General features: G+C 38.0%; 1 protein-coding gene across 1 annotated transcript in view; it reads right to left on the bottom strand.

Moving 5' to 3' along the window:
• Positions 1–1357: 1357 nt before the first annotated feature.
• The window catches only part of PPP1R3A (protein phosphatase 1 regulatory subunit 3A), a 36225-nt gene continuing 19208 nt past the window's right edge, over positions 1358–18374 (bottom strand). The window contains exons 2-4 of the mRNA XM_013190802.3: positions 15473–15531; positions 15226–15362; positions 1358–12991 (exon numbers count right to left, since the gene is read on the bottom strand). Of these exons, the coding sequence (XP_013046256.3) occupies positions 10439–12991; positions 15226–15362; positions 15473–15531 (2749 nt within the window). The 3' untranslated portion in view covers positions 1358–10438. The remainder of the gene's footprint in view (positions 12992–15225; positions 15363–15472; positions 15532–18374) is intronic.

Genomic DNA, 18374 nt, shown 5'->3' with positions numbered 1-18374 from the left:
CTGTAGGTGTCAACTGGATCTTCCTCTGTCTTAAACAACCAGAGGGCCCAGGAGCCCAGGGGATGCCCACACTAAAGGACAGAACCAGCCACCTGAGGATTTGGCCCACAAATCCAACCCACCCTAATCCCATTCTCCAGGCACTGCAGGAGGATAGAACGTAAGTAGAGGAGCTATTGCCAGCCTAATCAGTACTTGCAGGACAGGTAGGGATTGCTGTCTGGAAATTCACCCATGCACAAGGGGATTGTGCTACAATGGTTTCTTTCTGCTTTTCCTCTGCCCTCTCATCTGCTTTTTTCTCATTTCATAGCTCAAAGGAGGTGTCTGTAGCTCCCAGCAAGCAGCCAGGATCCTCAAAAAATGTCCTTGTTGTGTCTGTGATTTTGTTTGGTGTTTTTAATTTCCATTAATTTTAAAGGGATGAACATCCAGCTGTGTTTTTAAGTATCTTGTTATGGGAAAATATTCAGCCCAAAATATGCATAGAGCACCAGTGATAATAACAAGGAGGTGTTGTCAATACTGTGTAATGACATATGTTATCGCTGTAGAATGTAACAAAATCTGTAGCCAAAATTACCCAAAAAGTAATACAGTGTGATTTGTCAGACCTACCAGTCTACGTCGGGCAACATAGACAATCTCCACAGAACACGTCCTAGGCATGTTGTTTTAAGCATTTTTTCATAAGCACTGTCCAATGCATAGATTTTTATGGGAAAGTTGTTCCACTAATACTTTAAGGGAATTAATTAACAATGTGAAATTTTCGTCAACTTCTTGAGCTACAGAATGACACAATGCAACCTATAATTTATACTTTTTTATTATTTATATGAATTCAATAAGATTTTATAAGCAAAACCAAGTGAAGAATTTGTCTAAAGTTGTTTTTATATATATATATATATATATATTCCAAACTGAGATCAGTGAAATAATTTAGTTTGGATGACTTTAAATCCCTCCAGTGACTTTAAGTCTCTCCAGACATCTTAAGCATTACTCAGTCAATTCATGAACTATTTCTTCCTTCCCTCCAAACAGATGTGGGCTAGTTGTCCCATACGTTGAGACAACCAAAAACCACTTTCCCATCTCAGTAGATCAGAGTAACTCTTCACAGAAAGGGCTCACTAGTCACACTAGCAGTGTTTAACAATTTTTGCTCTGCAGGTGAGCAGCCCCATGCTGACCAAGTCTTCATCTATCAGTAATGCACTATTTAAACATACCTACAGTCACAGCACAGCCTCTGCAGGATTCTTCATGCCAAAATTATAGCAGGAATAATATTCTTTGCCATGGATGCTAACTAAAGTGAAAAATATTGTGAAGACAACATGGTAGACACTTGAAGGATTGTATTTTATTTTATTTTTTTTGATGTGGTTAGACAGGTTCTCCCTGAAATCTTGAGCATCTGTAGTACTAGAAGAGCCCCTGTCCTTTTAGAAGAGTAGTTGTTCAATAGAGTTGCTGGGCCAGGAGTTCGACTTCACTAGTTTGCAGTCCCTTCTTTTCATATTCTCCATGGCAGAGCTTTATCTGTTTGACTGCCAGCACCAGCCTATTTGGCATCTGTCTGCTTTGGGTCATGATTTGCTTACCAGTAATGTAAAGGTAATAAATTAAATAATCTTTTTATTTTTATTTGCATATGAGTAAAATATTTGTTATATCTTTGAATTAGTATGCCTTTGTGTTCATCAAAAGTATAAAAAGACAAATGCACTAATCGTAAGGTTGAATTGAACGAGAGTACTTGTGGAATATGAATGTTTAAAAGGACGTAAGTATTAAAGAACAGGGCACTTAATAAGAAAGTTCTCTTAATTATAGTTCTGATACCAAACAGGAGGCAAAATATTGTCAGGAAAGAAACAAGGTAGGTATTGAAGGGGAATTGCAACTTTTTATTACTAACTTATTTAAAAGTAACATTCCAAAGCTCTATTCCAAAATACTATGTCTTCTCATGCACTGAAGAGACTGGATAATGTTAGCCTATATTCTATAAAGGTCTCAAGTGCTTAAAACAAGAACTAGGTGCAATTTAGTTATGTTAATCCAAAATCATTATTTAATGGCTCATGGCGGCTTTTGACTGTGAAGCAGGATCCACAGTCTGCCCTGGTCAACCCTGTTAGGAGACCTGACATATACCTGATGTCTCTTCCTCCCTGTGACGTTGGAGAAGGAAATACAGATGTGCAAGGAGTGGTGGGGCAGCCCAGTGCCCCACCTGAAGTTCAGAGCAGGGAGTTCACAGGGGCTAAGACTGCAGAGTATTGATATCTTGGTATCAGTGGGTAAGATATCTTCCCTACTGTGTCCACTCACCTGTGGCTTCTATCTGTTTCAGAATTTGTCTACACTCACCAGATGACTTTCTTTTCAAAACTAGAAATGAAACTATACTCAGGTTTCTAAGATGTCATTCGGAAGTGCTTAATTTTTCATTGCATTGCGTAGAGAACACAAAGGTCTTATACAGACGCCTGGGGTTTCACTCCTGGTTGGTAGCCACCTGAGCCCTTTCCTGGGTCCAGCCCTTTGGCCAGTGAAGAAGACTTGCCCACAAAAATATGACTTAAATATTCCACAAATCAAAGAAATATGAAAATTGTGATGTCTTGTACATAGTAAAATGTGTAGCTTTGCATCCCCAAAATAGAACATGGTTTAGCACTGATTTATTAAAATTAGTACTAACGAGATTACAGTTGTCATTAATTCATAACCTGTGTTTAATGAATTTGTAAGTTCTTTACTTTTGTAGAAGTAAAAGGAAAATACATTTATTACATGGCAAGTCATGCTATTGCTTTATGCAATTTCAGACAACACACTTTTAAAAAAAATCATTATGTTTGCTTCTCACTCGATATATCTATGCTAAAAGATGATGTACAGCTACAGGTGTAAGTCTGTCCAGATCAGCTAGTCTAAAAGGTCGCAGTAGCAGTTCGTAGTGTTGAGTTTCTTGTACTTTATATCTTGCAATGTTTTACAATTTCAAGACAATGAACAGCTTATTTAAACATTTCTTTATATCAAATTATATATCATGTAATGAATAAAACAGTGTATTACTGTACTTGAAATTTACCGTGCAAATTAACATAAGATTGAAAACAAGCATCTGTGCTCCAGGACATAGGTGACTTAAGAGATTGATAATGGTCACATGAGTGGGCGTATGTGAAACATGGAAGCAGAATCCCAGCAAAATGGGCAGTTAGCACGTCCTGGCCACTCCATCCAAATGCTCTGCATTTACGGCAGCCTGTCCCTTTCGCCTGTAAGGCTAACAGAGGCATTGCCTTTACAGCCAGGATCACAGCCTTCATCAATTAGCTGTCTTTTAATGATGTTTTTATTATTACTAGTATGCTGGAAGTGAAAATGAAAAGGCATGTGTGGTTTTGTGCCCTTTTCCAAAGTGCAGCATGTCTTTGAGAACAGTGATGTGTTGATTGCAAACTCAAACGAACTCAGAAGATAATTTGCCTATTTCTGAACCTCTTGCCTCCTCTGGAACAGTACAGACAAGCTTGTTTGCTTTCTCTCTGTCTCTCTTCCTTTATTCCCTCTGTCCCTGAACCATTCAACAGCCTAGACTATTCAAAGAGGTAAGAAACGTACACAAGAGGCCTCCTACTCTTGCCATCTGTCAGTCATGGATCTCGGTTGATCCATAATACACAGAGGGACAGAAAAGCATATAGCTTGTATGAAGGAGCTTGACCAGGGCTTTTCCCCAAAGAGATCACTGTTGCTGTATTTAAAGATTTCTGTCTGCTTCTAATTGTCCCTGGTTGTCCTGGAATAAAGGAACTTTAATTAGTAAGATGGCTCCTTCACTATCTATCCTTTGGCAGTTCTCATTCCCCCTTCAGAGTTTTTTGGGAAGTATGGCAGTATGGAGCAGTCTTCTGTCTTGGAGAAGACAGTGCCAGGAACACAAGTAGTTGGCAATCTCAGGCCCAGAGAGATTACACTGGTGGAAAGGAGAAGAAATTTCCACCAAAATACTACCGGTATAGAGGCTCATATGAGACTATACATTCTATGATCTACTTGCTGTCAGAGATAAGAGGATATGCAAGCCATGTTCATGCCCTGTGGTCCCTGGGAATCTGAATATCCTTCTGCAGCCAAAGAACAAAAACAAACAAAACAAACAAACAAAAACAAATGAACGAACAAGCAAACAAAAAAAAAAAGAAAAGAGGGGGAAAAAAAGAAAATCCTAGGTGGCTCGAACTTTACAAGGCCACACAGGAAGTGCAGAAGCTTAATTATTTAAGACATTTTTGTTTCTTATAGTCTGATGTGTACCATGTGCTCCTTGTTTACTGCTAATACCCATAGGTTCTTGTCACTGGGGACTAAGCTGAGAAAAAGGCTACAAGGTAAGTTTCCCACTCCAGCTCAGCTGGCAGCAGTCCCTTCATGGAGGGCTACAGCATCCTGAGAAGGAGTCTTTTCTTCTGGTCCTCAGAGCCATTTTCTGATCTTAAATCACTGAATATTAACTTCAAGGGCAAGATATACTCCACTGCAATGCTATTAAGTAGTAACTGATAACAGTTACTGAAAGAAGTTAGCATATACTTTCATTTTTAGTACTTTAATCTATATAGCTAATACCATATTTATCTGTCCAACCTACTCAGAACTTATTAAACTCTCATGTTTTTAAAGAGGCTGTTCAGAAACTTTACAGTTATCCATTCTGTTTATTATTTCTTCTTCACTCACCCATGAAATCTAGTTCTCACCTTTCCACCCACTTGTCCTAGTGCCACCTACACATATGCACACACATACCTTGTATGTACCACCAAGTTATACATACCTCACTCATTAAATGACTCAACTCACCTACTTCATGTCTATTCAGAACTCAGAAACTAACAGTTCCCTTCAGCCTACCCACCCTGTTTCACACATATTGTCTTCACTCAGACGTATATCTGAGCTTTTAGTTTTGGTCTGAAATTCCCCCCCTATACCCAAAGACCAGAACTCTGGACTACCTCAATTCTGAACTCTCAGCAGCTTCAAGACCTCTTAGGTCAGCAAAGCATCATGAGTTCCCTCATTGTCTATGTATCTCTATGGTTTGCTTTGCAGACAGTGCTTTCAGAAAAAACTACAAGTTTTAGAAAGCTTAGCAGAGATCCACAAAAGGACATAGTTGCCTGAAGATATAATCCTGTGTTGGGATTTAAGAGGAATCCACAAATTCCACTTATCTTTTGAGGCATTTAAGCATTTTACCAGTCAGTTACTTGGTCCAATCAGAGGCCTCACCTTAGAGTACAGATACCAGCTCAAGGTGTTCAAAAAGCACAATGGGTTCAGCCATTGGTGATGTTACCCCATTTTCTATGATACCTTCATGACTAGAACAATTCTCCAGTACTGATTCATGAGGCACTGGTGTAGGCCTGGAAGAGTGATTTTATAATCTGAGGAAGAAGCGGACCTGGCTGAGGATATGTGAAAGTCTTGGTGTCAGTTTTGTACTTATTGTTTATCTTATTAGAATTTCACATAAAATGCTCGAGTTTTTCTTGGAACAAGGATTGTGTCCATATGTTCCCTCTTAGATGAATGTCCTAGTGCATGCTTTAAAGAGTTAAACTTTTCATATCTCCAGTCCCAAGTCTCTGGGATTGTTTTCTGCAAAGTGTTCTGTCTATGAAAGTAGCGGTTTAGGTACCTCACTGCACAAGAAGGCTGCAGGATATGAAACCTGATCTGATAAAAACATTTCCCTGCAGCCCAGAATTAAGTATCTAAACCCTCTGACAGGGCAAAGATGTAAGACCCAGCCCTGCTATCAGGTTCTCCTATTAGATAACTTTGGCTGCTTCCTTTCCAACACAATATTTATTTTGATTCTCATTTGTAGGTTTGATGACTAGAGAGCTTAGATGTTTACTTCAGCAGTGTATATACAACTCAGGTATCAAAAAATTAGTATAGTGACACAGAAGATTACCATACTAACCTTCCTTTATGGACCTAGTTCATATTTTGTCCACCTTATTGTTCATTTTCAATATTACATTGACCTTTAGAAGCCTATAGCTTGTTTGTGCAGCCTATTTAGTGTCAAGACAAAAATTACTGATGGCTAAGAAGCAGCAAGCAATTAACATCAAATATTTTTGAAATTAATGTAGTTTGTTCTCACTATTTCCTAGCAATGTACGTGGATATAGACATTCTTCCCATTCCTTTCCCTGCTGCCCCATATTTCTATTTATGTAAATTCAATAAATTATAGATGCCACAATATGAAAATGTATTTATTTGTTACATGTACAGTTCAGATAATAGTCATGGGACATAATTCTCATGGTATGGGATGTATATACCTCATATACCTGTAGCAATGAAAGCAAGTAATTTTCCACTATATTGTATCAGGGTTGAACTTTTCATGGCCATGGGCCTGTCACATGGGATCATAACTTCTTCCTGTAGTGTAGCCTGAAGAAATAACTAGAAACTACCAGAAATGAAACTATTGACTATAACTATGTTACTGAGGCCTAGTAGGCAAGCAAAATGAATCACAGCAAAAAAAACTACACATCACTTCCCTGAAATAAGTAAAAGATGAATATTTTGCCAATGTCATAAAGGTGTTGTTTTCATACTACAAACAAAAGTAAGAGGATTTTTAAAAGATAGCTTATCAAATGACAAATAATAAAAAAAAATAAAAATTAAAAAAAAAAGATAAAATTACTTGCTTTGTTGTTTTAAGTACATAAGTACTTAAAAGTTCAGGCACCTGTGTTCACAGATCAGTCTAGAGTCCTGTTTTGCAATCATAAAGTACGATATGCTGACTAAATATCTTAAATATAGAACATAAAAATCCCATTCCAAATCTGAGAAATGCTAACAGTATTCCACTTGTACGTAGGTGAAATATGCTTATTCTAACATTCAAATATTTACCCTAAATTCCAACTCTGAATGACTGTACGTGTTAAAATGGCAGACCCAGACTAACTTGTTGGACACAGGAATACAGCTATTTTGAGCTAGCTTTCTGTAGAAATTGAAGTAACTTAGCTAAACTTTAGCTAATATTTAGCAACTGGTTTAAATGTATTATGACACATTGTTGAAACCCACTAATTTTTAAAGAATTTCTGTACTAATATATCCTCTCTATTTATCACCTACATTCTTTTCTTCAGGTCATGCTGATTTTCCTGGGCTCTCCAGAATATCTTTCTGCTGTTATCTAGACACTGACTCAATCAAACAACTTTCCTCTACCCATACTCCTGGACCTATCAATTATCCCTGACCTCTTTTATTGCTGTCCAATCAGTTGAGCTGAATCTTTGTCAAACAACCGAATAATTTGGGCTGAAATAAATGAGAAACCACTTTCAACTTCCATACTACAAACAAAGACTACCACACAAAGGTTCCCATAGCTCGAGGGTATCTTGGCTCCCAGGTCAAAGTGCACAAGAGTCCCCAAAGTATGTACTCCTTGGATTCCCCAAGATTCAACAAAAATCACAAGCAGGCTTGTCCACTTCCATGATGGCTGGGCTGCTCAGCTCTGCTTGCAATAAGGCCTGTGTCCCAGGTGTTCAAGGTTATTTAGGTCTCTCAGGCATTTGTAGGTCTGATTTAGATTTTTCTAAAAATCAGATCTTACATATTACAGATCTCTTTTAGGACCAAAGCTCTGAGAAGAAAACTCTCTCAGAATGTGGGCTGCAAATTCTCTAGCCTCAAATGGAAAGCCAATGGTAGCTATAATTTTGGCCAGGGAACCACTTTGAGCTAATTCATTTGAAAAAGTAAGAGCCCACCTATGCATATGGATACTTCCAAGCCCTGGGGACCAGATTCCTCTTAAAAAAGATAGTAGTCTCATCGTCAAAGTACATCCTGACGGGTGGAAGGCATAAATTTGGTAAAACTAAAGATATTCAAACACAGGTTTGAATCCTGCAGTTTAGTAGACTACATTTACCTAACAGGACAGGAACCTGGGTTTTGGTCCTCACTCCGAATTTTCTGAAATTTTTTTAAAATGTTATAGGGTAAATTAGTTTGAGAAAGGCTTTGAACTGGGAACTGAAACTAAGGAGTCTTTCTTCTGGTCTGGTTGTTTTAACTATTAGACTGTGATTTTTCTTGTGTTCTTGGTCTCTCAAGCCCCAGGGGTCTGGTACTTGACTGCTAAGTGACAATTTCCGCATGACAGATGCAGGGTGTTTTCTTCAACTTTTTAACCCTCCAACTGAGAACCTTGATCCTGTCAGAATATATTAGGCACTACCTGAGAGTTCCCAATGTACTGGGAAGTAAAGTAATACCAGAGTTCTCTACCCCAGTGAGGCTTAAATGCTGAACCACTTAGACCAGGGACCTGTCAAACTGCAGAGAGCAACCGCCAAAAGTAAGGGAATGTCATGCTCTTTTAAAAAGTGCCTATGTTCATCATAAAAAGGCTAGATTCTTTCAATGTTTGTGGTCTCCAGGTAAAGAAGAGTTTGAGATCATTATTTTGGATTTACACAGATTCAACCTCAATCCTGCTTTAACTCTAAGCCTAAACTTTTTATTGGATCTAGCTCCTAATACTTATTGAATTAATTTCTTTATCTCAATGAGCATTTGGCTTCTATATGCATTTGAAGATCTAGACTAGTATTACAGACTTCTGCGTACCCCCTCAGTGCCTCCAGCCCATCACTAAAACTCATTTATGGATTGCTATCAAAAGTTGTCAAGGCATCCAGCTGTCAGCGTGCACATCAGCAATAGATCACCCACACATTTGCTCACTCCCACTGAATGCATCATTCCCACAATGCTCCAAAATTTTACCTGCCTTGAGAACAAGAATGTCAAGGTCCCTCCTGTATCAGAGTCTCCTAACATCCTGAAACATGTAAATAAGTTTAAACCAACTTTAAAAGATTTGTTTCAGAGCTAACAACTAAATAACTTGATTATTATGGATCTTCAGCCATGTATTACAACCAAGACTTTCGCAGTCAATGTGATATTTCACACTGGCAATAATTTCACACTGGGAGTATTGAGCCAAGGAGAGGAAAAAAAAAAAAAAAAGCTTAAAACATCCCTTTCCTTCTTAAATTCTAGGGTTCCAGTAACATTATACAGCCTTGGTGCTTGTTTTAATAAGTTTTTAAATGCCTATCATGGCATTTGTGGCCATCATCTGGCTGTAGTGCAAAATAAAAAGTCCATCCTTTCCTTCCAGACAAACTTTGGGCATGACTCCGCATGAGAGACCAGTGATGTTGGAGCAGTGGAGCCTCAGGCATATCTGCAGTAAACAGGAGCCTACAGGATGCCTGCTGTGTGAGGTCTGTCTCTCTGGGCTCTTCTTAGGGCAGACACCAGGTTTTTATGTCTCACCTAAATCACACTAAACACCAGGACTGTTCCCTGAATTTTCTCTTGGTGCATGATTTAGGTAACAAGCCATAGAAAAAAGCAATAAGCCTAATTCAGACATGCTCAACACAGTCATAGCACTCCTTTGTAAAATTTATTTAATGCTTTTTAGATATGCTCAAACAACACTGGTGAAAAAAATATCATTCAAAACATTTGCCTGGAATAACACTCAGTTCAGTGAAATTCTCAATTGTGTTACACAATCTTCATTTACAAATAAAACAAAAATGTTTGTGCAAATGCATGAATGGTAAGAGGCCTCTGGCTGTGACCTTCTATCTCTTCAGGGTGGAAATGTGTCCATTTCTCTACACAGGTATATCCAGAAAGTTGCATGATGTAACTAAAGTCTAACTTTACATTTTTCAAACAGGGGTATCACTGTAGCACTAAGTCAAAACAATTAAATAAAAATCTGGGAGAAGAAAATAACCTATCAGCAGATGTCATATTTCTTAGAGTATTGCTTAATTACACTAACAGATTATCAACTGCAATATCAGTACCAAAATACTGAGTTAGTTATTACACCTTTTCCTGTGTTATGTACTACACAAAACCTTAGGAAAAAAAAATCACAGAAAAAATATGAAGCTTTACTGCAAAAGAAATTAATGCAAGAAAATGGTGTTTTTAAGTACTAAAGAGATATGAAGCATTGCCTTTTCATAGCCTGCTAAGGAGCAACAGCTGTACTTCATTTTAACTTGACGTGCTTCAGATCTCATATTCATATAGGTATTTAATGATCCAAACATAATGGTCCTATATAGTATAATTACTTATATGAAGGCTCAACTTCATATGTAATCTTTTTAAAAAGATGCTTCAGTGGAAACCTTGCTTTGGTTCTAACAATGAATAAGCTCTTTAATAGTGAAAATGTTTTGGAGGAGTTGGAGACTATTGACCATGGATCCTGAGCACAGCTGACAATCAAAGAATGTTATTCCTTCTTGACAGACTCCTTGCTTCTTCCTCCTTCCCAGTATAACCAATACAAGGAGAACAGGTAGAGTGCAAGACAAACCATCAAATCATAGTGATAGAGCGTTGCAGCAAACACAAGAAAGAAGAAGAAATAAAAGATTTTGCAACCAATATGTTTTAAACCTGGAGATTCACTAGGCAGCATATGTGCTTCACTTTTCTGGTCAGAAATATCTGCAGAATGAGAAATATGCTGCTTTTCATTCTGTGAGTCATCAAGCCAATTTAGTGTTTTCCCCTCAGTTATTAAACGGTCAGAATCAGAGCCCTTCCTGCCAACTTCTTCGGTAGGCTCACTAATTGAAATTTCTGGCCTCAATGACTTCTCTTGTTTGAATTCTGCTTGATGGAAACATTGACCTATATTCTTCCCTCTTTCTTCCCTAGAAATGGCTGTGTCTGAAGTGGAAGGTACTTCTTTTCTTCCAGCTTCAGGAGAGAGGTTTTTGTTAATACATGTCATTTCATTTGGTAGACTTAAACCACATCCTGACTCAGCAAAAACCTTTTCAATGACTTTGAAATCAGAGTGAATATATGGATGGTCCTTGTCTCCTGCCACAGTGGACCCTTCAGAAGATGCCACTGAAGAGCTTTTATAGTGGTAATTGGGCATAGTGTTTGTACCAGAAGGTGACATTTTTGTTTCAGCTTTAGCGTGCAGATAGGAAGGTGTTCCAAGGTAGCTTTCTTCCCTATAGAACTCTTCCACTTCCTCTCCGTATAGGTGCTTTTGGGTGCTCAAGGAACATTTAGATACTTCTTCTGAATATAAACCCTGCCCCAAGCCATCTTTCTTTCCCATAGCAGAAGCCTTTATGGCTTCTCCTACAGGTAGAATATTGCCAATGTCTGATTTTGCTTTGGCACGTTTTTCCCTGCTATTGCATACAGACATCATTTCTCTTTGCAGTGTTTCATGTACGCGTGCATTATAAATATCTAAAACTGATTCCTTTTCAAATTCGGTGTCATATAATACACCCACTGTGTTGAGTTGACAAAGAGCATAATGTGAACCATCATTTCTCCCTTCATGTGTATCAAACGCTGTTTCCTTTTCCTCTGTGGGCCTGTCACTTAGTGCAGTCTCTTGAGGTAGCTTAGCAATTACTGCTTTTTCACTGGCAGACATTTTTTCTGGAGCACTTTCTGATGTTGTTTTAATTATATAAGCTGTACCTGCCTCTGCTTTCCCTGTAATACCATGCTCAGAGACAGGAGACTTTTCACAACTCTCTGTCTCTTGGCAGGTAAACAGCTCTTTTGTGTAAGCTGTACTCTGAGACCTTGCATCACCCCCCGCTTCCCACCGAACCCCACTATCTGCTCTTTTCCATGCCTGTTCTGTAGCATTTGCTTCACTTTCCTTCCCTATCAGTCTTCCCTTATTTCTGTTGTCTGACTTTCCTCTGTCTTTTAACCTTGTGAATCCTCTGTGTTCCTGAGTGTCTTCAGCTCTGCTTTCATCCCCCGGGGAGCAAGCCCTGGGATCTGCTTGTTCAGGCCCGGGTGCATGCTTGTTGTCTTCAGCAGGCAGGGATGATGTGTTGAAGGTTTTAGTAGTATGTTTTCTCTGTGATTTGAAAAATTTGGGTGCTTCCTCCTCTCCGATTAGTGCTAAGTCTGCTACTTCGATGACTTTCTTCTCCTTCTCTGTATCAGTGCTATAGTTCTTTTCTGACATTTCACCAGCTCCTTTTGTGTGTGTGTATTGGCTTTTTGTGGAATCTATTGAGACATCAGCATTTGCAGAAGTGTCGGCATATAAATCTCCTTTTAAATGTACCCGAACTTTGCTTTCAATCATCTTGATTTTTCCTTCATTTTTGTCAGTGGCTGACAACAATGAATCCAGAGTTTGGTGAGTCGTTTGCAGCGCCTGGTGCTCTGGAGCTGGATTAGCATTGCCATCCAGCGTTTCTGTTATGCACGTATTTAATTGCATGGATTCATCATGCACTGAAGAAATGGTTTCTGGTCTCATTTCACAGGCCTCTTTCGAGGTATCAGCAGCATCCTCACTGATGAATAACCTCTCCATCATCTTACTTCCTGAGGCACTATCTGTTTCGCCTCTTGAAATATCTGTGTGGCTCTTTCCTTGTCGGCTTGAGATGGTAGCCACAATATCAATAGCCTCATTCTGCTCTGTTCCAGGAAAATATTTTGCTGATGAAAGGGAATCACTGGTACCAGTATGATCCCAAGACTGCTTGCTGCTGTTTGCCGAGCCAGCAGTGACTTCCTTTCCTAATGGCTGACTATTATAATCTCTTATGGAATACTTGGCATTATCTTTTAATTCTTTTCCTATCTCTTGTGAAGTATTTTCAGATGAGGAACCGATAGGCACAGGGTGCCTCAGCAAGTCACTGCTTCTTTCTCTACAGGTTAGCTTTTTCTCCAATCTTTCAGTTTCACTTGGAAAATTAACTGGTTCTGTTGTGTCTAAATTCCTTTCATCTCTGGTAGAGGTACCTTTAGCTCCTGTGAAGTGCTGATTTAGCTGAAACAATAGAATAGAAAAGAATGATCAAAAAGCGCTTTACAAAAATATGCCAAATGAATGAGGCAGGATTTTATTATTGAAAGTTTTGTTTTCAGTAAAAAAGCTTTTATGGAACATGTTCCAAACTGTTTGCAAAATTTGCATTGTATGTATTTTTTAACATAGGTAATGAGCTTTATGGTGGTGTTGAAAGGAGCAGGAAATAAAATAGAATTCAGAACCCTCTCTCTTTATTCATGAGTTCAGTAAGCTGCTAGTGCATTTTATACAAATTAAATCTGAAGAGAATATTCCCTTAAAGGGAAGCTAATTCATTCTCTGCACATTCGGTTCTAGGTTTGGAGAGAGGGAGGCATTGGAGGGGGGAGGACTGGTGCTTAAATGAGGGCATTGATACAGTACATCAAAGCCTGGTAATGTACAGTATTGTCCAGTAAAACAAAGACATATTTCACACTGACAAATACTGTAAGGATTATCTTTGCTTCATTTCTCTCAGGGACCATTTTATAGGCTTCAACCAGACTGTTTTTAGACAATCTAGTAAGACATGAGTTGGAAATGAGATTAGCAAAGTAAAAGGCCAGAAACTAATCACTCTCCCTCCCAGCTTCCAAATACCATATTGTATTATTCAGCTATGCCTGCTTGTCATTGCACTCTCTCCTCACTTTAGCATAGTCACAGTGATAGCACTAGCTGATCAATTAGAGGCTAGCTTCTTGGGCACCCCTTTATGCATTTGCACTTGCTGTAGATACCCCCATTACAGTTTCTCTTATTAATATGTTTTCTGCAAAGCCTCTGCAAACTATTAATAGTAAAACGTCACTCAAAGAAAAGTGAGGGAGCTAATGTCTCTGCAAATTCTGTTTTAATGACCCTCTGCCAACCGGTGCTCAAGTGTATTTGAGTTCTTCGGTGATGCCAACTGTCAGGATTTAACAGTGAGATGCCTGTGTTTTTTTCCCCTCTTCATAACTGACATTTGCATGATCTCAATAATTATATGCAAATCTTACGATTTCCCCTTCTTCTCACATAAGGCTCATGTTACTTGTCAACTGCACAGCTGTCTTGTGAGCCAATGCCTGTGCGTTTCAAAGATTTGGTTGTATTTCCATCTATTATAAGCCTTCATTGTTTAATTCATTAAAGAGCGCATAGTGCAAATTAACATCTAAATTATAGCTCCCCCTTCATTTATTGTACAGACAATCCTGGCAATTGATAAACAAACGGTTATATTTGATCCTGCTTTTTGTAACAGAGTGGACTGAGAACAACAAGGGATTTTAGAGGTCCTCCTTTTTTATGTTTCATTAGAAAAGAAAAAGAGTGAGAGAGAGAGAGAGAAAGATTGACTTTCAGGCAGTGAAATGTCCCACAATAGGCAACAATTTGGAACTTTTTTTTTGAGAAAAGGCAAGAAAAATATATTCATATAAGACAAATTTATTCTCTATATATCAATAAGGAAAAAAAAAAAGGATGGTTCTCATCTTCCTCTCCTGATTCAACATTCACATTTTCACAGGTGATAGCTATTATAATCTATGATTATGAATCTATGCACCCAAATGATATGAGCTGAGAACAGACACTGAGAATAATAGATTGCTGTATGTCTCATTTATTGCCATTTTTTTCTTTCGTACTGAAAAATGCAAGCCAAACTACACACATGCACACACACAAATCCAAATAGATTGAATGTTCACTGAGTGTGAAATTTATTATAACAAATTTAATGCCAAATACTGATATAGAAAAATCTGTTATATAAAATATATATATATGTATTTTGTTCATATAGCACATTACATAGATATCTGTTGAAAAAAAATAAAAGGCTAACGGTACCATAAATAAAAGAATTATACCAAGTATAAAGCATTTATGTAAGAATATACCCATCCTAGAGACTAGGATGAGAGATCTTTGAAATATTAGTTGTCTAATTCCTTCAAACTGTCACTTAGAGCCTCTGGTAAAGAAGTAAAAGGGAGAAGTCATTAATTTAAGACCAGAAAAAGTTGATGCACTATGCTGAAATCAAAGCACCTTCTATTGTTGAATCAGTTAGAGATTCAATGAAAGTACAGACCAAGGCTTTACATTTGTAAATTAGTACATCAGTCAGCTCTGTTAAAAGGGGGCATTTCACCAGCTTTGAAGAGTAAATGGATTCATATCATTTAAAACTGTAGATATAATTGTATAACACTTACCAGCAACTCTAATTCTTTTTCATCATCTTCATGATCACCCTGGTTGTATTCTGCATTTTTATCTTTTATATTTTCATTAGCTCGTTCAGTCTCTTTGTCTTCTGCTTGCGAATAAACAATCTCTGGGATGTTTTTGTCTGAAGAGTTAACAAAAACATACTTGAATAATTTCCATGGGATTGTTTGTTACAGTATGTTTTTAATTAACAAGAGCAGTAAGGAAAACTAATTAAACCAGGTGTTGTACCTGAAGTCCTTGAATTATTCCATGTGTCATCATCAGATGTTGCCAATATTTCTTCTTTGCTGTTAAACAAAAATAAACTTCTTGTGTTATTCTGTACAAAAAATTTGTTCTAATTCCTCTTAGACTCAGCTATAAAGACAGATGGTTAATTACACAACATTTTGAAAGCTGTTTGAAATTCTGAAGATAACTGCTTTATCAAATGTAGCTTTTTTGAATGACCTGATATTAAGTCTTGGTCAAAGAAAGAATTGGTCAAGAAAATGAAAATGTGTTGACCTTCAGATTACATTGCAAAGCTGATGCGTTTTCCCAGGCCTTTTCTGAGAAAGCAGCACAAAGGTGATTAGATGGGTCAGTGACAGGAGAGAGTACCTTTGGGGTCAGACAAGGGTCTGGAAGGATGTATGTGCTTAGGAGACCGGGCCTCTCTCTTGCTTATATTTTTCAAATATTTGTATACAGAGATTTCTGGAAAAAAGACATCTTTTTTACCTGAAATAAATCAAAAGATTCTCCCTGCATGCATGCAGTATAAATCCTGTTGCTAAGCTATGGCTGGCCGATAGGAATGAATTCTGCTTCCCTGCAGCTGGTGCAATTTTTTCTGTTGCTTTGCTGGCTGTGAAAACAAAGGCCAGGTCCAACACGACAAACACCTACAGAGAGATGCTGAGTGCCTGCAGTCCTCATCAATATCAATGCAAAGTGATAGCAGTTGGAATTGTGTGCTTATAGGGATGTAACCTTTAGTATAATGGGGGGAAAATCTAAAAAGAATGTCACTTATGTAAAATGTAAATTATTATATCATTTCTAATGCTTTCTTTATGAGGTAGATTTTTTTTTCCTGTAGGTCTTAATTTATACATTTTTCAACCAGTCGTCCACCTGTGTTACTGAAAATTACTTTCTAATTTTCAAATATTAATCTTTTCCCTTTCTATTTTATTCTAGGTTCTTTCATTCAAATTGATATAACATTAACTCTGCCACCTAAAATGCTTAATTCAGAAGGAGGTTTCTAAATTTATACTTCATTAAAAGAACCTAGACATCAGCTGTCACCAACTTTTTAAAATACAGCCTTTCCAGGGATTGCCAGACAGAAGCAGACAGAATATCCTTCCAGTTTAGCATCTGATCTCTGATACTGGTCACCATCAGGTACTTCAGGGGAAGATGTAAAGTTCTTGTAGGAAAAGACATGGGATAATCTGCATTGCCCTATTAAATGTCCTCTTGGGTTTTTGTTGTTAGAGGTTGTCCTTGAGGCACAAGATTTAACACTCTTTCAACAGTTCTTTTTCACCATTAATTGCGATAATACTGAATATTCTTGATATTCATATGAATGTCATGTCATTTTTGAGTTCTGCTATATGCATAGCCTCCGCATATTTCTCATTCTCCTACTCACACCAAGTTGTACTTTCCTCTGCCAACAGTTGCTATAATCAGAATAATCTGCATTTCTTCCTGAAAAGGCTGGCAGAGCAAGGCCTTTATTTTCAGGAAATCTGTGGGGTTTTTAAGGTAAAGCATCACTCCTTATTATTTATTCGTCATTATTTTTTGTGATATTCAAATGCTTCTCTTAGTGTTACACCTAGTCCCCAGTTTCATTCTGCCTCTTTGCATCTTTTTCAGCCACCTGTCTCCATAAGCCTAGACAGTGAGCAAGTTGGGGGTTGACCATGAGATAGACTCATACAAGAGCTTACGTACTAATGGTCTATCTACAAAAGCAAAATTAGGGGCCAAAACTCTGTATAACACGTGAGCTGAGTTAGTCACCCAAAAATAATGATCCTGAACCACATGGACTCAGCAGAGAACCACTTATTATTGTCTGGTGTTAAAAAAAAGAAAAAAAAAAAAAGGTTTTTCAAAGTCTTTGTTTGAATACAACTGGCCTCATGCGGCTTTCAGCTATGTAGACGTAACTCTCAGGAAGCAGGGATGGCATCTTTTTCTGCTAGAAAGGGCCCTCACTTGTTCCTTAGAGAAATGGAGTTTGACCCACTCTTGTCCTTCAAGAAGCACTCCCAGAAGAAGGGATTCCCCTATCTGATGTAATAGCCTACTGGCAGCTGGAGCTTACATACAAGATGCAGTGGTACATTCAGCTTCTATCACAGCCTGAGGAGATTAAAAAACACACTGCATACACATCCAAAAAGTACCCAAACTACCAGGGTGTAGACCATTTTGTGAAAAACTGGCAGGCCAACTGCTCTTGAAGTTGGATGTACTATCCTGACTTTAGCTTATTTTTCATTACATGGAAAAAAAAGAAAAAAAAAAAAAAGGAAACTGGACTGTATTTTCCTGCATTCCTTTTCCAGTGAAAAAAAAAAATCTGTGTAAATATAGACACGGTCTTTGAATAAGGTTGTTAAAAAGGAGCACCTCTTTTCTGAACATTTAAATGTATAAGAATAAAGCTGCTTGAAGCTCTATGCTTATAGACATGCTAGAGTGGGTTTTACCTCATCTAGCCTTAATTTTCTAAGCACCTGTGTTCAGGCAATTGTGTACTTTACCCATATCATCACTGATGAGAGACTAACACTTCTGAGGAGAGATTCTTTCCCTCTATCTTGGACATCACCAGTGAGATTGTGAGAAATGAAGTTGTGTTTTTGCAATAGAAGGTGTTTTTGCAGTGTAAAATTCCACTAACCTTGCATATTCAAAAGTGATTGTGCAGGCATGACAGTAGCATAGCAGTGGGGAGTATGTTAAGAAGATAAGGGGAAGGTCCCACTGTCCCAAAATAAGGAGGATAGCTAAGAAAAACAGGATGGGCAGTGCAAAATCAGTAAAAATAAAAATCACAGGCCCTCTAGTCACGAGAGAAGAAGGAACAAAAGAGGAAAAGGAGAAAATAACTGTTGGT

Source organism: Anser cygnoides, chromosome 1 (assembly GCF_040182565.1).
Source record: "Anser cygnoides isolate HZ-2024a breed goose chromosome 1, Taihu_goose_T2T_genome, whole genome shotgun sequence".
Taxonomy (NCBI): Eukaryota; Metazoa; Chordata; class Aves; order Anseriformes; family Anatidae; genus Anser; species Anser cygnoides.
This window is presented reverse-complemented; position numbering and strand designations above follow the sequence as displayed.